We start from the raw sequence: 21,110 nt of genomic DNA, 5'->3' as shown, positions 1-21,110 counted from the left end.
TGATTTTCTTTTCAAGGAAAACAATGTAGTGTGAGGAGACATGGAAATAGGTATAATATAGAGTGATTGAGTTGTGTTTAAGGTTCAAAGGACAAACATCAAGGCTGGAATAAGGAGTTCACTCATTGGGAATCTATGGGAGTTAGACTTTTTATAGCAGGGGAAATTACTTGTGCAAGAGCAAAAAGATGTGAAATGGTATGGCAGTGAAGCATGTGAAGAAGGAATGGGAAATGAGACTGAACAGGTAAGCAGTTGAGCAGGTCATAAAGGGCCAATGCTAAGTAATTTGGGCTTCATCTTATGACATTTACTAAGTATTAAATTTGGGTATTGGGACACATGTTTTACATTCATCATCTTATGATCCCTAAACAACATTTTATAAAATAATGAAAACTCTGAGGCTTAGATTAAGTGGTATTGCTATGGCTACACAGTAGATGGAAGATCAAGTAATTATCCATCTTTTTCCAACTCCATTTGCCTTCTTAACCCACTGTCTACACTGTTGCATAGCAGGTCATGGGGATTCAAGGAAGTTGCTTTATTTTATTTATTTGTTTGTTTATTTGAGAGGGGTAGAGAGAATCTTAAGCAGGCTCCACGCTAGGCCTCAGGTCTTGATCTCACAACCCTGAGGAAATGACCCTAAGCCAAAATCAACAGTCGGACACTTAACCAACTGTGCCACCCAGGAACCCCCTCAAAGAAGTTGCTTTATTTGTTTATTTATATTAAAGATTTTACTTGTTTATTTGACAGAGATCACAAGTAGGCAGAGAGGCAGGTAGAGAGAGAGAGGGAAGCAGGCTCCCCGCCCAGCAGAGAGCCCGGTGTGGGGCTCAATCCCAGGACCCTGGGATCATGACCTGAGCAGAAGGCAGAGGCTTTAACCCACTGAGCCACCTAGGTGCCCCAAGGAAGTTGCTTTAAATAGATGAGTAACATGAACTAATTTGTGTTTCAGAAAAAATAATTTGTGGAGAGAGTAGAGGACGGATTGGAGAGGAGGAGGAGGACTGGAAGTGTGGAGATAAAGTATATCTTTGTGATGGTCCAGGGAGACCTTAACTGCCATTAATGTAGAGCTAAAGGGAAGATGAGGAAGGTGGGAACTATACAGGGGGTGGAATTGAGGATTTAGCAATTGGTTCATTGGTGGTGATGAAGAAGGTGGAAGAGAGGTTTTAAATCTGGAGAACTGGTGTTTCTGTTAATTACAAAGCAATATAGTAGGAGAAATGGGTTGCAGGGAGGAAAATAGTCAGTTATGGACACATTACATATAAGAGATAGTAGGAAATTTCGGCCATGGTGTCTGGTAGGTAGGTAGATGGATGTGTCTGGAGTTCTGGAGTTGTAGACCGGAGAAGAGATTTGGAATCACTAATAGATGGCAGTTAAAGCCATAGAGGGGTATGAGAAGATCAAGGACAACTATGATAAATACCACATTCAGGGGTATAGTCTCTGAGAAAAGAGAATTATGCCAAGGTTTGAGAGCACTTGAGAGAGAAAATACATAGCAACAGCAGGTTCTGCAGAGAGATCGGGTAAGGTGATAGTTGAGAAAACATCCAAAACCTTTGGACTTGGCATGTAGAGAGCCACTGGTGGCCTGAGTGAGAGCATTATTGGTGTGAGCAGGGCAGAAATATAATTTCAAGAGGTTAGCAAACAAATGGAGATCTGAGAAAAAAGGTGACGTGATGCCTTTTTTTTTTTTTTTTTTAAGGAACTTGGCTCAGAAGGGTGGGAGAACATGAGCACTGGAATTCTAGAGAGGAAGGGTTTGTTGTTGTTTTAATGATAGAAACTAGAGAAGGTGAGGATAGGACCAGGTAAAAATAAGTTTTAAAATGGGATGGGGGTTACTGCTTCAAATATATTCCTATCATAAAGGACAAAAAAAAAAGGCCAAGATCTGTTCTAGGTTTAAATAAACCAAAGAGACATGACAGCTAGTTGTGATGTGTGACTGTTGATTGGATCTTGGGTTTCTAAAAAACTATATAGCCTTTTTTTAACAGAAATTTGACTATGGCGTGGATATTAATCTTAGAAAGTTATTTTAGTAGGTATGATAATTTTGCTTATGATTAAGTAGAGCAGTGTCCTCATTCTGAGGAGATGCATGCTGAAATATTTAGAAGTGATTTCATGATGTGTTGTAACTAACTTTTAAATGATTCTGGCAAAAGCAGAGAGGAGACAGATAAAGCAGATTTGGCCAAATGTTAACAGTCGGTCTAAGGGAAGGATATACAAGTGTTTATTGTAGTATTTTCATTTTTCTGGAGGCTTACAATTTTTCAAAAATAAGTAGCTGGAAAAAGTAGAAGAGACATATTTTCAGTGAGCAAAGAAAGTGTCAGACTCACCAGGTTTCACTGGACAGAGATGTCCAGAAGGAGGACTTAGTCAAATGATGATAAAACTGCAAAAAAGTAGGTGTGCCTGCATGGCTCAGTTGTTTAGCAGCTGCCTTCAGCTCAGGTCGCGATCCCAGGGTCCTGGGAAGGAATCCCGTATAGAGCCTGGCATTGGGCTCCCTGCTCAGCGGGAAGCCTGCTTCTCCCTCTCCCACTCCCACTGCTTGTGTTTCCTCTCTCGCTGTGTTTCTCTCTCTTAAATAAATAAAATCTTAAAAAAAAAAAAAAAAACTGCAAAAAACTATTCCGTCAGTTGTACATTTTGAGCACTTTTTACATTTTTAATTCCTGCTCTTTTAAATCCTCTTGTTTTAATATTCATCAACTATTTTTTTCTTTAAATATTGTATTTGTGGGGTGCCTGGGTGGCTTAGTGGGTTAAGTCTCTGCCTTCGGCTCAGGTCATGATCTCAGGGTCCTGGGATCGAGCCCCGCAAGGGGCTCTCTGCTTAGCGGGGAGCCTGCTTCCCTCTCTCTCACTCTCTGCCTGCTTCTCTGCCTACTTGTGATCTCTGTCTGTCAAATAAATAAATAAACTCTTTTTAAAAAAATACATTAAAAAATAAATAAATATGATGGGGTTTTTTTAAGTGGTTTTTATTATACCAAAGGCCGCATTTTTTTCATTTTAGTAGAACTTCAGTTAATGGGAATCACTGGATAAAATAGAATGGAATTTGTTCGTAACACTAAGGAATGGTTTTATCATACTGCATAGCTAGCACTAAAGAACCTGGTACTGAAAAAAGAAAATTTAGTATTACTCGAGATATTGTTCCCACTTTTGAAGATTATGACATATTTATTTATTTACTTATTTGTTTGTTTATTTGACAGAGATACAGTGAGAGAGGGAACACAGCAAGGGGAGTGAGTGGGAGAGGGAGAAGCAGGCTTTCCGCTGAGCAGGGAGCCCAATGCAGGGCTCAATCCCGGGATCCTGGGATCATGATCTGAGCTGAAGGCAGATGCTTAACAACTGAGCCACCAGGCGCCCCTGGGACATATTTAGATGGGCTTTTGAAACTTTCTTTTTGAAATACAGCATTTTCCCTTTGATGTTTTAGCTAGATGCATCAGTATGGCATCTCAGAGTTGCCTAACTGGCACAGCTGTTTAGTTTGGTAAACCGAGACCCTCCAGGGTGATGTCAAATCAGTGCTTGGGACATATTTATAACTCTAAAGGAATTCTGTATTAGACAGGACAAAGCAGAATTTGACATTAGGTCTGATCTCTTTTTTTTTTTTTTTTCTTTTTTTAAAAGATTTTATTAGAGTGAGAGAGAGCACAAGTGGTGGGGGGGTGGCGGGGAGCAGAGGCAGAGGGAGAGGAAGAAGCAGGCTTCCTGCTGGGACCCCTATGTGGGGCTTGATCCCAGGACCCTGGGATCATGACCTGAGCCAAAGGCAGATGCTTAACTGACTGAGCCACCCAGGCGCCCCTTACTCTGATCTCTTAACCTGTTTTCTACTTTAAATATTTTTGTTGATAAGTTCTGTCAGGGTCATTCTGTCAGCTATGCCTCTGTCCTGTTTTTTTCCTAGACTGAGACCCAGAAGGAATTGTGGAGAACATCTCATCAGAGCTGTCAGTGGCTTCCTTCTCTTCCTGAGATGCTCCTTCAGAAGCGAACAGCCTCCTGGCTTACCTCTCCCCTCACCTCCACCCCGGCCTCCCTTGAAAGGAGAATTTCTTAACCTCAGCACTCTTAATAGTTTAAGTGGGACAGTTCTTTGTTATAGGGGGCTGTCCTTATAGGATGTTTAGTCTTTACCCACTAGATGCTAATGGTGCCTTTCCAGTTTTGACAATCTAAATGTCTCCAGACATTGCCACATGTCCCCTGGGGAACAGACTCTTCCCCAGTGGAGAACTGCTGGCTAAAGCAGCGTCTCGTAATTGGGGGTGTGCCTCTAGTCAACAGGGAAGAGTTTGAATACTTCTGCACCTGGATCCCACTCCCAGATGTTCTAGCAGTTCCTTCTGTCCAGGGTGGTGCATGATACCTTGATTTTCATAATTTTGCTGGTGACCCTGCCTGTGCCCTTGCAGGTCTAAGCCACTGTTAGGAGTCAAGTGCACTTGGAACTTCCCTCTGTGGCAAAGCTCATTCCTGCCAGAGTTGGATCTCTCTTTCTTTCTGGAGGTAAAGGAATTGCCATCAAGGCTCAGCTGATTTCAGTCAGTCCCCTCATGCTTGATACTTAGCCATGACTATATGTTTGATTTTTTTTTTTTTTTTTTTAGAGGACAAGATTTTTTATTATTATTTTTTAATACAAATCCTTGTGTGGAGGACTGACTTTCAGATCACAGCAAGGAGCTGCTTTGCTAGTATGAAATCCCAACCCAAAGGGACATTTTTTGTGTATGTTTAATTAACATATTTGCTAGATGCCAGTACCCCTCCAATGTGACCATAAAAAATGTCTCCAGACTTTCCAAATGTCCCCTGTCCTGAATCGCCCCAGGTGAGGATGACTGGTCTAACCAAAGCCAAAAGGAGGGCTTATTATGAAGATCCCCATATGCTCTTAGAAACTTTATGAAATTATTAGTAATAATCCATCCCATAATTTGGGAAGTGTGTCAGAATCTCAAGGAAGAAAGATGTACAATTAGCAAAAATATATTCAGTATTGTAATATCATTGTATACTTGAATTACAAAGAAAACCCTGTTGTTTTTACAATATAAACTCTGGGTTTGGTGAAATGTTTATGTGTATTAAAAGTAAGCAGAGGTTTACGGAAGGTTGTGAAATTGTCATCAGAAATGATGGTTGTTAGTTCTCCTCACTTGCGCTTTTGTTCCTTTCACAGTTCTCCTAAAGGCACAATAATGTGATGTTCTCTGTTGCCTGAGGGCTACCTACATGTGCTCCACCTTCCAACACTTTCAGATTTTTTATTGGGATTTTTTCTCGTATTCTCACTGCTCTCTTTTCTGGCCCTTTACTAAATTTTAATGGATTTTGACTGGATATTGTTAGGTAATTAATTATGGTTTGTTTGAACATTATCCTTGCTTGCTTAGAATGTCTGTTAATTTCAACAGAAAAATTCTGTCTCTGGAATCACTAGTTACAAAATCACAATGTAAAAAATATTGTTATAAGTTACTGCTTTATTTTTCCAGGAATCATTGTAGTTGCTCACTTTTCCAGTTCTCAACCACTCGGTTGTGATAATTGAGGGACACGGTATTGCGGTTTCTGTACTGCCAGCTCAGAGTAGGAAAATACTTGGTAGGGAGGCAGCATGCATAAAGGTTAAAAGCATCAACCCTGATGTCAGGCACACTTGACTTCACATCCCAGCAAGTTATGGAACCTTTCTGAGCTTAGTTTCAATATTTGAGAAATAGGATTAATCACACTTACCTTTTGGCAAAACTGAAAGCAAAGAGAGACAAACCAAGGAACAGACTCTTAACTATAGAGAACAAACTAACAGTTGCCAGAGGGGAGGTTGGTGAGGGAATGGGTGAAATAGGTGAAGGAAATTAAGAGTACACTTACCTGGGGCACCTGGGTGGCTCAGTGGGTTAAAGCCTCTGCCTTCGGCTCAGGTCATGATCCCAGGGTCCTGGGATCGAGCCCCGCATCGGGCTCTCTGCTTAGCGGGGAGCCTGCTTCCCCCTCTCTCTCTGCCTGCCTCTCTGCCTACTTGTGATCTGTCAAATAAATAAAATCTTAAAAAAAAAAAAAAAAAAAAAGAGTACACTTACCTGTGATGAGCACTGAGTCACATATACAATTGTTGAATCATTATATTGTACACCTGAAACTGATAGAACTGTATGTTAACTAGATTGGAATTAAAATTAAAAACTTAATAAAAAGAAGTCACACCTACCTTCTGGGATTGCTGTGATGATTTACAAAGATAATGTTTCTAGAGTGCTTAGCATGATGCTTAGCATATAGGATGGCATAACAGGAAGTGGGATAGCAATGCAATTCAACATAAGTCCTTAATTTCTAATGAACTGAATTTTTTCTAGTTCCTGAAGTCTTCATCTACTCTTAAAATTTTAGAGCTAGAGGGGACTTTGAAAACCTCCTACTTCACAGTCCTTTTATTTTTTGGATGAAGTAGACCAAGTGACATAGCCAGATCATAGCAGTGTAGTGTAATAAATGCCACAACAGGCATATGTTGAAATTCTATAAATACAGATTTTAAAAATGTCTTTTTGGAGCTTTAATTTATATGCCATGAAATTCACCCATTTGAAATGTACAATTTAGTGTACATTTTTAGTATATTCACAGAGTTGTGCAACTATCACCACAATTTAAGTTTAGAACGTTTTTTGTCACTCTAGAAAGAAACACTGTATCTACTAACAGTCACGCCCCATTCTCCCTTCCCTCCCTTGGATAACTACTAATGAATCTACTTTCTGTCTCTATAGATTGCCTCTATTCTTGACTGTTTGCATTTTATTAATGAAGTCTTATGTTATCTTTTGTGACTGTCTTCCATTTAGCATAATATTTTCAAGTCTCACCTGTGTTGTAGCATGTATCAATACTTTATTCCTTTTTATTGTCCAATATTTCATTGTGTGGGTATACCATATTTTATTCATCCATTCAGTAGTTCATGGACATTTGGATTGCTTCTATTTTTGAGCTATTATGAATAATGCTGCTTGGATATTTGTATGCAAGTTTGTGTGTGGAAATATGTTTTAAATTCTCTTGGGTTCGTACTTACAAGTGGAATTACTGGATCATATCACAACTCTGTTTAAATTTTTGAGAAACTCAAACTTTTCCAAAGCAGCTGTACCATATTCCCACTAGCAGTGTACAAGGGTTCCAGGTGCTGAACATCTTGCCAGCTTATATGATTTTTTCATTATAGCCATCCCTGTGGTTGTGAAGTAGTGTCTCATTGTGGTTTTGATTTGTATTTCCCTGATGGCTAATGACGTTGAACATCTTTTCATGAATTTATTGGCCATTTGTGTATCTTCTTTGGAGAAATGTCTATTCACGTTCTTTGTCCATTTTAAAATTGGGTCATTTTATTATTGAATTGTACTAATTCTTTACTCTGAATAGCAATCTCTTATCAGATATATGGTTTGCATATGCATTCTGCCATTCTGTGGGTTGTCATTTCACTTTCCTAAAAGGTATCATTGGCAGTACAAAAATGTTTTATTTTAATGTAGTCCAATTTAGTTTTTCTTTTGCTGCTTATGCTTTTCCTGACATATCTAAGAAACTATTGCCTAATCCAGTGTCGTGAAGATTTTCCCCCACGTTTTCTTCTAAGGGTTTATAATTTTAGTTAAGTTTATGTCTTTGATCCATTTTGAGTTCATTTTTGTGTATGGTAGAAGGAAGGGTCCCATTTCATTCTTTTGCATGTGGATATCTCGTTGTCGCAGAACCATTGGTTGAAAATACATATTTTTTAAAAAGATTTTATTCATTTATTTGACAGAGAGAGAGATCACAAGTAGGCAGAGAGGCAGGCAAAGAGAGGGGGAAGCAGGCTCCTTGCTGAGCAGAGAGCCCGATGCGGGGCTTGATCCCAGGACCCTGAGATCATAACCTGAGCCAAAGGCAGAGGCTTAACCCACTGAGCCACCCAGGCACCCTGAAAATACACATTTCTAAATACAGTTTACCCATCCTTTTATCTGAACCTTGAAATGAAAGCCTGTATGGCCAATTAAAAACACTGAGCAAGAGCAAAGACTTGGGGGAAGGGATTTAGCCTCATTAGGTGTGGGGTGTTTCTCCCCTCCCCCAGCCAGTTCCTCAAAGTCTAGATTCCCTGTCTGTTAATTCACCATTAGAAGTCTGTTTCTGATTTAATTGGTTAGGGTTGACGTCCTGGTATGAGCATTCATTAAAAACTGTCTGGGGGAGTGGAGCGCCTGGGTGGTTCAGTGGGTTAAAGCCTCTGCCTTCGGCTCAGGTCATGATCCCCGGGTTCTGGGATCAAGCCCCACATCGGGCTCTCTGCTCAGCAGGGAGTCTGCTTCCCTTCCTTTCTCTGCCTGCCTTTCTATCTACTTGTAATCTCTGTCTGTCAAATAAATAAATAAAATCTTAGGGGGAAAAAAAAACTGTCCAGGTGATTCTAATGTGTAGGCCCACTTCATAACTAGTGAACTAAAGGGCTAAAAGTCATGAAGAGCACCAGTCAATCAGTCCCCCAGAGGCTCTGCTGGAAGGGGAGATAGGCTGAGGTGCTCGCTGGCTGGTGGCACTGTGGGCCTGCTTTTCTCTGCTGACCTCCAGGACTGTTGTCCTCTGCTCTACAGGTGGCAGCATCTCCTTACTAAAAAAAATTGAATTGTATCCTGTCAGTGCTTTTTGGGGTTAGAAGCACTTTGGGGATGAGGTATGTGAGATAAGAGGCCCTCTACATTTAAGGTGGAAAAAGACCAATAGAAGAGAACATAAATCCCAAGCCCTATTTTTCCTTCCCTTTTTTTTTAAGATTTTATTTATTTATTCATTTATTTGACAGAGAGAGACACAGCAAGAGAGGGAACACAAGCAGTGGGAGTGGAAGAGAAAGAAGCAAGTTTCCCGCTGAGCAGGGAGCCCAACCCTGGGCTCTATCCCAGGACTCTGGGATCATGACCTGAGCCTAAGGCAGATGCTTAACGACTGAGCCATCCAGGCCCCCCTCTGTTTTTCCTTCTATAAATGAAGGAAATACTTTTTTTTTCTTTTTTTAAGCACAAGCAGTCTTTAAAAGAACTATTTGACTGCATTTTACAAATGTTACAAGAGAGTATTATACTTCGCCACTTTAGTTTTTACCTTTTATTCTATGGCTACTGTGAAATAGTTTGGCTTTGAAGTAACTATGAGAACAAATTGAATTTTGAAATTAAAGATCTCAGGTCTTTTAAGTATATAAAACACGAATAAAAGGCTATTTTCTGAAGTTGTGTTTGTGGAAAAGCATGAGGACTGCAACGTACAAGGTCTGAAGACCCAGTGCCATGGTTTCCGTGTTGCCTGAAATTCTTGCTCTAACAGTAACAAAGAGTATCAGCATGTTACGCACAGTAAATCTTGCTTTCAGTGATTAGTTCCTCCTCCTGTGTTGCTAAAAGGCATATCTGATGTAAATGCAAAGAAATAAGATCAATAAGACTCCATGTTGTGTTTCTTTTTATTTAAGTAAATTACTGGTAACAGACCTCTTGTGATTGGTTTCAGAAATCATTTTGGTACTAGTGTTTCAGGGTCCCATTTCATTTATTTATTGTGCTCTTAGACTAGCATTCCTCAAAGTGTTTGGGAACCAGTACTGGTCTGTAAACCATTTGTTACTACCCCACAATTAAGAAACACCTAAAAGCTGTATGCCACTAACTTGACATTGTCTAGACATCGATTTTGTTTTACAAAAACATTGGCCTGCAGTGGATTAGGAAAAACACAAAGCTGGTCCTGCCCCCACAGATGGTCAGGAAGCGCTGTTCTAAAGGAAGGAGCTTTGAGGAGGAAGTAGTTGAAAGAAACCATCTTTGTTTTTACATTTATTTTCTTTCTCCCAGGGATTTTGTATTGGAAGACATGGATCTCGCCGCCAGTGAGCTCAGCATTTATGACAAACTTTCAGAGACTGTTGATTTGGTGAGACAAACAGGCCATCAGTGTGGCATGTCAGAGAAGGCAATTGAAAAATTTATCCGACAGCTCCTGGAAAAGAATGAACCTCAGAGAGGGCCACCCCAGTATCCTCTCCTGATAGCTATGTATAAGGTAAAAATGTGTTCTGATGTGGAGATACCTTATAGAACACAAATTCTTCAACTTTCTCTCCAAAAACTACTGTCCTCTGATTCCACCACTGAACCTTAGTTTTTCTGTGAATAATTTGGCCTTTGCTCTCATTACCATGTGTTACTAGGAAATTTGACTATTTTGTTAAATATCCTAGATGGAAGCTATATGTTTATAGTTAAACTGTATTTGTGTGTATTTTAAACTTTTTTTTTGTATAATTTTTCAATTAATAGAAGCTTGATGAGCATTGCAGTCCTCATAGTTCTCAAAATCACACTTTTTTTTTTTTTTAAAGATTTTGTTTATTTGACAGAGATCACAAGTAGGCAGAGGCAGGCGGGGTGCGGGGGGATTTCCTGCTGAGCAGAGAGCCCAATGCCAGGCTCGATCCCAGGACCCTGGGATCATGACCTGAGCCGAAGGCAGAGGCTTTAACCCACTGAGCCACCCAGGCACCCCTCAAAATCAAACTTTAAATGCTTTCAGAAGTGGATGTAAATGACTTGTTTATGAAAATGGATTAGTTCTAAGGCAAATTGGCAATAATAGAAGAGGCGGGGTTTTTTCTTGGCATTAAAATATTTTTTTGCTGGGACAATTATTAATCCTTTCCCTGTCTTTCCTTGTAGGTCCTTGTAACCCTGGGATTAATCTTGCTCACTGCCTACTTTGTAATTCAACCTTTCAGCCCATTACCACCTGAACCAGTGCTTTCTGGAGCTCACACCTGGCGCTCACTCATCCATCACATCCGGCTGATGTCCTTGCCCATTACCAGAAAGTATATGCCAGAAAACAAGGGAATTCCTCTGCATGGGGGTGATGAAGACAGACCCTTTCCAGGTAGAATGCTGCATTTTACTACTTCTGAGAGACAGCTTTATTGACGGTATACGATGGGAAAGGAAATAATGTGTATTGACATCTAATGAGAGACACTTTCCCTATTTTGTCTCATTTAATTCATTGGGGACTGATGAGTTTTATTGTCCCTGTTTTTCAGATTGAGAAACTGAGGCTCAGAGAGATTAAGAAACTGAACAGAAAAACACTTCTGGGGGAGCCAAATTTCAACCCCCTCCAATACCAAAGCACACAAGTGGAGATGAGTGTTTCTGTTTATAGAAAGGATCTGAATGTCGTATTCTACCCTCTTCTCTCCTGTGCTCCCTGTTCATAATAGGCATTTTAATAAATAGCTCTTGATTTACTGAAAGCATGTGAGTCAAGCTTGCTTTTAGCCATATCCTCTAATAGTCCTTGCCTGTTGGACTTGGTTTTTGTCCTAGTTTGTCATAGTCTTTTAGTTTAGTCTTTTCTTTCTCACAGTATGCTTATTTCATGCTCCTAAGTGAGTTCTGCCAATAAGTTGAATTTAAAAAGCACTTAACTTAGTAACGGTGCATCATTGATGCCACAGGAATTTCTGGTCTGACGCACCATTTGAGCACTTTCCTTCTGAGAACAACATAACATGACAAGACTTGAAATTTACTCTTTGAGAAACAACGAAGGGGATTTTGTTATTTTGGCAGTGTTAATCTTATTTGCCTATATGAAGGAATATGTAAATTAATTTCACAGATGGATTTCAGAACTTTTTGTTTAACTGTGTTCTGAAACCTTTAGGTTCCAGCATAACTGTTTAGAAGTATGTTCTCTCTTCATTTTGCTTTCAGCAAAAATTTCCTAGTGGAAACTACACTTTATAATGCCCCTATTTGAGCCAAGACCTAATCAGTCATAAAAAATCACTTGGATTGAGTCTCCTTTGAAAGCTATTTTTGTACACTTGATCAAGGGAGGAAATTATGGAAAGATTTCCAAAATTATACTAAAATCAGAGGAAGGGAACATTACAAAACAAAAGCCTCGTGAGTTTTTTTTTTTTTTTTTTGTTAGCTCATGTATAGAAAGTTTTTAATTCCAAATATAACTTCCTTGTATTTATTGGAAGGGTTGTTTTTGAAATGTCATCATCAAAGCTTTAAAAAAAAAAAAAAAAAAGCGACATTTCCAATACCATATCACGGAAGGTCCAGAGCACATGGGGGAAAGATCCAGAAAAACTTGTTAATCAGGCCAGCCTGTGCTGCATCCTCACATGCATCAGCCTCCTTTCCAGTCTTTCTCTCACTGCCTCCCTCAAGGCATCTTCTGCTGTTTGGCACACAGAGATGAAGTCAGCAGTGTTTAGCCCCAAATTGATGGCAGTTTCTTTCTTTCTCCCTTTCCTGTAAGAGAAATTTCCATAGGCTATTGAATTAAGAAGTGAGAGTCGTTGGACCACGATTGCTTATTCTCTAAGTCAGAGTCTAGTAATTCAAGAAACCTTAGTGTCTCATCCACAAGCCTAACTATTGGGTCCACTCCAAATGAATATTTGCCTTGCAGATGGAAATAAAATGAGTCCTTGGAGCTCAGTTGTAAAGAGAGAGCATTGGCAGGGTGGGGTTTTAGCTCTCTAATGTTGTTGACTCTATTAAAGTGCTCCTTTTACTTGTAAATGTGGACATTGATGCACCATATTTTCCTGTGTGTGATCATTCTGGGAAGCGGTGGCCATGTAGAATGAACAGCATTTTGCATAGCATTTGGAAGGAAACTTAAGAATGCATAATATTGTAAGAGGTAAATAGAAACATATTGGGGAGAATTAGGCACAAGAAATAGGAACTGCTGGGCCTGTAAGAGGGCTAGAAAAGGAATACAAGGTATCATTCCTAATGTCATGGTACCAAAAAACAACTGCCTTTTATTCAGGATTACTTAGTGATACCTTTGAAGTAAATGTAGAGAGACTGGCAGGGCAGATTCGGCTCCCTGAAGGAAAGTCTGCTGGCATATTGGGGCTGCCCTGTCTAACTTGTCATCTGTCCCCCCCCCACCCCCAGTCCCCTGACACTCCTTGCAGTGGCACCTTGGGAATGACTGAGGGCAATGGTGGGAGCAGTGCTGATATGCCCCAGGTAGCACTACCAATGGTGCTAGGTTTCCTCCTGACCTCTGGCACTTTTTCCTCTTGACTCCACCCAGGAAACAAAAGGCAACAGAAGTGGGATTCTTTTTCTAGGTTCCAGCCTTGGATCGGAAACCCTGCTCCTGAATCTTCTTGATGGGAAGGAGCAAAGTGACTCTCCAGTGACTCACGTCAACCTCCCACTCTGCAGCAGAAAATAAATAAGCTGACACTTCCTTAGTACCTAACGGATGCCAGGCCCTGTTCAAGGGTTTTCCATATATTGCCTCATTTAATCTTTACAATTTTCCTGTGAGGGAAGTTCTGGTTTTATGCACGTTTTAAAGGTGGAGACACTGAGGTACAGTGACATTAGGTCACTTGCTCAAGGTCCCACGACTAGTAAGTCACCGAACCATGATTCGAACCCAGGCAGTCCTTTTCTCAGAATCTAAGCTCTTACCTTGTGCTGGGAGTTGTGTGTAGCTATACAGTGTACCTGAAGAATCTAGCTTTAAGTTTGATTTGTGGGGGGGGAAGAAAAGTTTGATTTTGGAGTTCTGTACTCTCTCTTAGCTCACCAGACGCTTCCTCTCAGCTCCCTAGTGCCCGGAACAAGGTTTTGCATCTGGTACTGCAGATCCAAAGATAAGCCAAGCTCTTGGTGCTTTAGAATTTTCCTAATCTAGTCTTTTCCTAGGTATTCAGCCCCGCTCATCTTCCTGGTCTGCACCCTTATGGGTAATATTTCACTTATTGTTTGACTGAATCCTTTATCTTACTAACCCATAGTTTTCTTTCACAATCTCAGTCTTAGTTCTTATTTCCTCTCCAGCCTCATATCTTTATGTTCTTGCGGCAACCATCAGTTTGCTTGCATTTATGGGATGATCTTACCAGCCATCCTCTTGGCTTTCACCCTTCCATGGAATCACGGAGTCTTAGAGCTAAAACGGAACTTTAGTGTTGATCTAGTGCATAGCCCCATTTTATAAAGAGGAAATGAAGGACAAGAGAGGTGAAGTAACTTGCTTAGCCAGATAAAAATACCAAACTGGCACTTGAACCTTTGTTTCTTAACTCTAGTGTAGCGTTCTTTCCATCACACCACACTTACTGCCCGCTGTCTCTGCCCTCAGCCAAGCCAGGCTCCTGCATGTTAGGTCCAATTACTTTGTTTACTTGGGACATCTGTAATTTTTTTTAAGATTTTATTTTTAAGTAATCTCTACATCCAACATGGAGTTCAGACCTACAACCCTGAAATCAAGAGTCGCACGCTTTCCTGAGTTGAGCCAGCCAGGTGCCCCTAGGCATCTATAATTTTTAATTATGACACCCGTTTTTACTGAGGAGGCCTGGGATAGTTCCCATATACAATGAGAAAGTGTCTCTCTGGATCTGTACTGCATAATTGGAACTTCATGTCTTCATGAACTTCCAAGGGAAGGTTGAAGTAGATCCAGCAACATCAAGGAGTTTTGAGAATAGTAGATCATTCATGGACTTAGAACTAAGGACCTAATCAGAGTCTAAGCCAGTGCCCAAAGATGAAATTCTCAGACCTCAGGGAATGTCCCATCCTCTTATTTGCAAATAAATTTGAGGTGATAATGCAACCATGTGAAGCACTTTCTGTATCAAGCTCTGGGCCGTGTATTTTCTCAGTCATCACAGCAATCACAGAGTGGTTACCGTTTCTATGTCCATTTCTTTTTTTTAAGATTTTATTTATTTCTTTGACACAGAGATCACAAGTAGACAGAGCAGCAGGTGGTGGGGGGGAAGCAGGCTCTCTGCTGAGCAGAGAGCCTGATGCGGGGCTCAATCCCAGGACCCTAAGATCATGACCTGAGCCAAAGGCAGAGGCTTAACCCGCTGAGCCACCCAGGCGCCCCTTTATGTCCATTTCAAAGATGAGGAGACGTTGTGCCTGGGGATTGACTATTCTAAAAGTCTCACAGTTAGAGACCATGTTTTTAAACTGAAGTCTAATTGACACACAATATTACATTAGTTTCAGGTGTGCAGCACAACAAGGAGACAAGTCCCTATGTCATGCTGTACTCACCACAAGGGTAGCTACCATCTCGCACCATACAGCACTGTTACAGTACCATTGACTACATTCCCTAAGCTGTGCCTTTCCTCCCAGTGACTCATTCATCCCATAACTGGAAGCCTGTGTCTCCCAGTCCCCTTCACCCCTTTTGCCTATCCTCCCTCACCCTCTTTTCTCGCGGCAGCCATCAGTTTGTTTGCATTTATGGGTCTGTTGCTGCCTTTTTATTTTTTCAATTCCACATGTAAGTGAAATCTTATAGTATTCATCTTTGCCTGACTTACTTTACCTGGCATAATGTACCCTCTATCTGCGTTGTTACAAATGGTAAGATCTCGATCTTTTTTTATGACTGAGTGATATTCTTCTGTGTGTGTATTTGTGTGTGTGTAGTACTTCTGTCATACCTTTTTAAAATATAAAATAGCTTGGGGCGCCTGGGTGGCTCAGTGGGTTAAGCCGCTGCCTTCGGCTCAGGTCATGATCTCAGAGTTCTGGGATCGAGCCCCGCATCGGGCTCTCTGCTCAGCGGGGAACCTGCTTCCTCCTCTCTCTCTGCCTGCCTCTCTGCCTGCTTGTGATCTCTCTGTCAAATAAATAAATAAAAATCTAAAAAAAAAAAAAAAAGAACTTCTTTAAAAAAAAAAATAAAAAAATAAAATATAAAATAGCTAGTATACAGCACCTGGGTGGCTCAGTTAGTTAAGAGTCTGCCTTCGGCTGAAGTCACGATCCCACGGTCCTGGGATTGAGTCCTGCTGAGCAGGGAGTCACCTTCTCCCTCTACCACACCCCCTGTTTGAGATCTCTCTCTCACATTCTCTGTCTCTCAAATAAAAAATAAAATCTTTAAACAATTAGCTAGGATAGGGAGGTTATTTGGAGTAAGGAAACCTTAGACATTAAAAAAGTTAGGAAGTGACTATCCAAATTCCACAGGGGTTTATCTGGTGCTGCAGGGAGGGGATAGAAGTGAGGACTGGAGAGAGGTGAGATGCAGCATGTAAGGGGACTGAAGAAGAGCTGTGTACTGGAATGGCATAGGGTGGTCTGCTCTGTGCTGTTGGCTATTTTCCAGGGTACGATTTTGCTCACTTTGTGGTATGATGGTTCCAGCCAGTTGTATAGAGAACACATCAGATGAAGCCTTTTCAGGTAGATGGAGGCCAAGTGGGGAGTCTAGGTACTTCTCCTTTTGTAGTTGGGGATTTTATAGGAAGGGGAGGAAGGAGCCCCAGCCGTGCACCCCCACATACACCCAGACAATTTACTACCTGGCCATTCGTCAGTCCCTTCCCACCAAAATATAAGCACATTCTTTATCCACCTTTGGTGATTTCAAGGCTGTAGAGATATCAAAAGTAGCTCTCCCTCTTGAAGTTTGGCTCCCCTAATTCAGATGGATGGCATAAGCTACCCCATTCCAATGATCCATTTTTCTTCATCATTTCCCTTCTTTCTTTGCTGGCCACCAGCCTGGCCAGTGTCTCTGCTCCTGTCAGGTACCACTCCAGAGGCCTGCCTTCTAAGATGACCGAACTCTACATTTCGTAGTTGATACTCTCAGCTTAAGTTTTCATGGTCTCCAGCAGCATTTTTATTTATTTTTATTTATTTGGAAAATATATAAGACACATACAAAGACAATAAAGGGGTATAAGATTTTTATTTTTAGAAATACAGTTTTAGGGGCGCCTGGGTGGCTCAGTGGGTTAAAGCCTCTGCCTTCAGCTCAGGTCATGATCCCACGGTCCTGGGATCGAGCCTCTCGTCAGGCTCTCTGCTCAGCGGGGAGCCTGCTTCCTCTCTTTCTCTGCCTGCCTCTCTGCCTACTTGTGATCTCTGTCTGTCAAATAAATAAATAAAAATCTTTATTTTAAAAAATACAATTTTAATAAAGAAACTTCTCTCAATCCTTCTAACTCCTCCTCCCACCCAACCACTGGTAATAATTTGATATACATACTTGTGAATTTTTCCATGGCTATACAGATAGGTACACTTAATGTATATAAGTATATTTTGGTACACACCCAGGAGACTGACTTATGTACGTACTTTGAGCTAGTACCATAGGTTGGGTGCCTTAATGCAATAGAAATTCATCCTCTTCCAGTTCTGTAGGCTTGAAGTCCAAAATCAAGATGTTCGTAAGGCTCTCCTCCCTCCAGGGAAGGTTCTTGTTTGCCTCTTCCAGCTTTTGATGGTTGCCAGCGATCCGTAGTGCTCCCTAGCTGTGGTAACATTTCCCCCGTCTCTGCGCCCACCTTTACTTGGCCATTTTTCCTCTGTGTGTCTTTGTGTGGTCCTCTCATCTTATTAGGGATAACAGTTGGAGTAGATTTAAGGCCCACCTTACTACAGTATGACTTCATCTTAATTAGTTACATCTGCAAAGACCCTATTTCCAATTGTGGTCACATTCTGACTTTCCAGAAGGACTTAAATTGGGGGGGTGGGCGTTCCTATTCAACTGAGTATATATACTTTTCCAGATTTTATATTACTCCATTATGTGAATATTCCATTATTTAAGTTTCTACTGAGTTTTTTTTATCTTTTTTTTTTTTTTTTTACTATTATTTAAAAAATGCACCTGGGACTTTCATATATACATATCTTTATATACATGTACTATTATTTCTGTAAGAGATTCTTAGAAGTCAAACAGCTGAGTCAAAAGGGCATGCACATTTTGAATTTTAATAAATACTACCCAGATTTTCTTCATAAACTTGTATCAGTGTATACTTTCATGAGCTGCATATGTACAGTGATATTGTCATTGTTTTGCCAGTTAGAAAAACCAAAGAACGATGTCTTATTTTAAGTTACATTTCTTTGATTATTACTGGAATTGGATACCTTTTCATATGCTTTATAGGCCGTTTTATTTATTTTTTCTGTGAATTACTTGTTTTTAGTCTTTGCCTGTTTAACATTTTCTAATAAATAGAAGTTCATTATACATTAGAGATGTTCTTTGCCTCATATGCAAGTATTGGTTGAATCTGTCCATGTTTTCTTCATGGCATCTTGGTCTGTGTCTTGCTTAGGAAGCCTTTATTTTCTCCCAAAATTATAAAAATCATATTTTCCTCTAATTATTTTTAAAGTTTTGTTTTATCCATTTAAGTCCTTATCTAGAATTTATTTCAGTGTATAGTGAAAGGTAGAGATCAAACTTTATTTTCTTCCAAAAAAAAAATTAAAAAAAAAAAAACAACTTTATTTTCTTCCAAATAGGTGGCTACTTGTCCCAACATCATTTACTGTATATCCATCCTTTCTTCACTGAATTAAAACTGACCTTTATCATAAATTAAATATTCTCATTGTGTGTATATGGATGTGTATACTGGATTTGTTGCTACATTCTTACTTGGTTTTATTACATTTTTTGTCTGTTTATAAGAACACAGTTCTCATTATTTGCTATGGTTATGTTCTATAAAGTCCCTACAAATAGTGAATTAGTGAATATTGATCCATTGCCCTTAAGGGAAATCAGAGTTGTGCTCCTGAGAGTCTCTGGCCACATTTTCATCAATTGATGAATACTTGGCTTTGTTTTATGTATGTTTTTGTTTAAAGATACCTCGTTTAATACATATATTGTTGATTCATTAACATTGAATTCACATTCAACAACGCTACAACTCATGCCCAAACAAAGCTTATCTAACACATTTATTTTCTCTGTAAGGCACATCACAGCCTGCTTGCACTTAAGAATGCTAGAACTTTAGCACTATGCTTGGAAGCCTTTTTTTTAAATTAACTACTTGAGCAGTTTTGGGTTTGTGTTCACAGCAAAATTAAGCAGAAAGTACAGAGAGTTCCCATATACCACTGTCCCCACAGTGCATAACCTCCTTGGGAGCCATTCTAAACAGCAAAATCATCAATAAAAGTGCAAAAAAATGTAGCACCAAATAGCAAAAAGGACACTCATTTACAGTGTGAGAGGTGAAACAAAACGGCCAAGTGTCACCTTCTTGCACCTCAGCTAGGATTTGCCACTCTGCATGGCTGGGGATGACTGCGAAAGCACCACAAGAATTGATTGGGGTTACAAATAAATTTCAGGGAGTAGGCAGATTCACAGATCAGAATCTGTAAATAGTGAGGATTGATTGTACTCTTTTAATTAGTCACTTTATAGAATGCTACTATGTTCTTATATCTAGAAGAGCAAGATCCTTTTTTTTTTTTTCAAGAATTTATGTTAAAAAAAAAAACAAGTTCTTTAAGTTCAATAATAGACAAAAGAGGGGCGCCTTGGGGGGCTCGGTTGAGCATCTGCCTTCAGCTCAGGTCATGATCTCAGGGTCCTGGGGGGGGTCGAGCCCTGTTTTAGTCTCCCTGCTCAGCAGGGAGTCTGTTTCTCCCTCCCTCTGCCCAACCCGGCTCCCCTGCTCCCCCCCCACACACACTGTCTCTCTCTCGCTCAAATAAATAAATAAAGTCTTTAAAAAATGGGCAAAAGATCTGAATAGACATTTCTCTAAGAAAGATATGCAGATGACAGGAACATAAAGTAGTGCAGCTGCTTTGGAAAACAGTTTAGCTGTTCCTCAGAAAATTAAACACAGAGTTACCAAATGACCTAGTCATTCTGCTCTTAGGTATGTACACAAAAGAATTGAAAACACATGTCCACACAAAAACTTGTACGCAAGTATTCGTAGGAGCGTTGTCCGTAACAGCCCCAAAGTAGAACTGTCCAGCAACATATGAAAGAATAAACAAAATGTAGTATATCCATGTAACAGAATATTACTTGGCAATAGAAGGGAAAGGACAACTGACACAGACTGTAGCATGAATAAACCTTGAAAACGCTAGGCTAAATTAAAGAAGCCAGACACAAATGACCGTATATTGCACAATTCCATTTATTTGAAATACTAGAATAGGAAATCCAGGGAGACTGAAAGAATACTGGTTGCTTAGGGCTGGCAGGAGAGGGGATAGAATGGGAAAAGTGTCTGCTAATAGGTATAGGGTTTCTTGTTAGGGTGATGAAAATGTTTTAAAATTAGATAATGGCGGGGTGCCTGGGTGGCTTAGTGGGTTAAGCCGCTGCCTTCGGCTCAGGTCATGATCTCAGGATCCTGGGATCGAGTCCCACATCGGGCTCTCTGCTCAGCAGGGAGCCTGCTTCCCTTCCTCTCTCTCTGCCTGCCTCTCTGCCTACTTGTGATCTGTCAAATAAATAAATAAAATCTTTAAAAAAAAAAAATAAATAAAATAAAATTAGATAATGGCGATAGTTATTACAACTCTGTGAATATACAAAAGCTACTGAATTATAAAGTTTTTTTTAAAAGATCTATTGATTTGAGAGAGAATGGGAGCGGGAGGGAGGGGCAGAGGGAGAGGGAGAATCTCAAGCACACTCCCCGCTGAGCATGGAGCCCATCTCCAGACGCAGTCCCAGGACCCTGAGATCATTACCTGAGCCGAAATCAAGAGTCGGCCGCTTAACCTTGACTGAACCACCCAGGCATCCCTGAATTGTACACTTTAAATGAATGAATTTTATGGTCTAGTAATTATATCTCAGTAAAGCTGGTTTTTTGTTAATGTTTTATCTACAAAGAGAAAGCAAAATAATGCCACTTCCCTCCAGTCCTGCCCCTCTTCATGCCCCATGTGGAGAGAGGCTTGAGCTGTCTGGTGACCCATGAGCGGTCAGGGGTGAGGGTCCTCAGGTCCACCATCTGCCCAGGGTCCATCACATAGGCTCTTACTGTACTCTCTAATGGTATCTGGGCCTTAGGGGGCCATCCTCCGTAGATCTGAAGCAGCGGCCAAACTTTGTAGGTCATTTGTATTACCAAGGACACCTCTGGCCCTGAAATTCTTTCC

At 40.4% G+C, this 21,110-nt stretch overlaps 1 protein-coding gene across 3 annotated transcripts in view; it reads left to right on the top strand.

Annotated features, from left to right (window-relative positions):
* LOC111147522 (chromosome unknown C6orf89 homolog) overlaps positions 1-21,110 on the top strand; it is a 44,507-nt gene that overhangs the window by 9,486 nt on the left and 13,911 nt on the right. For 2 of the 3 annotated variants that reach the window (XM_022503574.1, XM_022503572.1), the window contains exons 2-3: positions 9,984-10,191; positions 10,845-11,058. In XM_022503574.1, coding sequence (XP_022359282.1) covers positions 10,003-10,191; positions 10,845-11,058 — 403 coding nt within the window. In that variant the 5' untranslated portion in view covers positions 9,984-10,002. Of the gene's footprint in view, positions 1-3,982; positions 4,585-9,983; positions 10,192-10,844; positions 11,059-21,110 lie in introns of all 3 variants that reach the window. The other variant, XM_022503573.1, reaches the window with a different exon arrangement.

The sequence above is a fragment of the Enhydra lutris genome, unplaced genomic scaffold (genome assembly GCF_002288905.1).
Source record: "Enhydra lutris kenyoni isolate GAN:26980312 unplaced genomic scaffold, ASM228890v2 scaffoldscaffold17, whole genome shotgun sequence".
In the NCBI taxonomy this organism is placed as follows: domain Eukaryota; kingdom Metazoa; phylum Chordata; class Mammalia; order Carnivora; family Mustelidae; genus Enhydra; species Enhydra lutris.
This window is presented reverse-complemented; position numbering and strand designations above follow the sequence as displayed.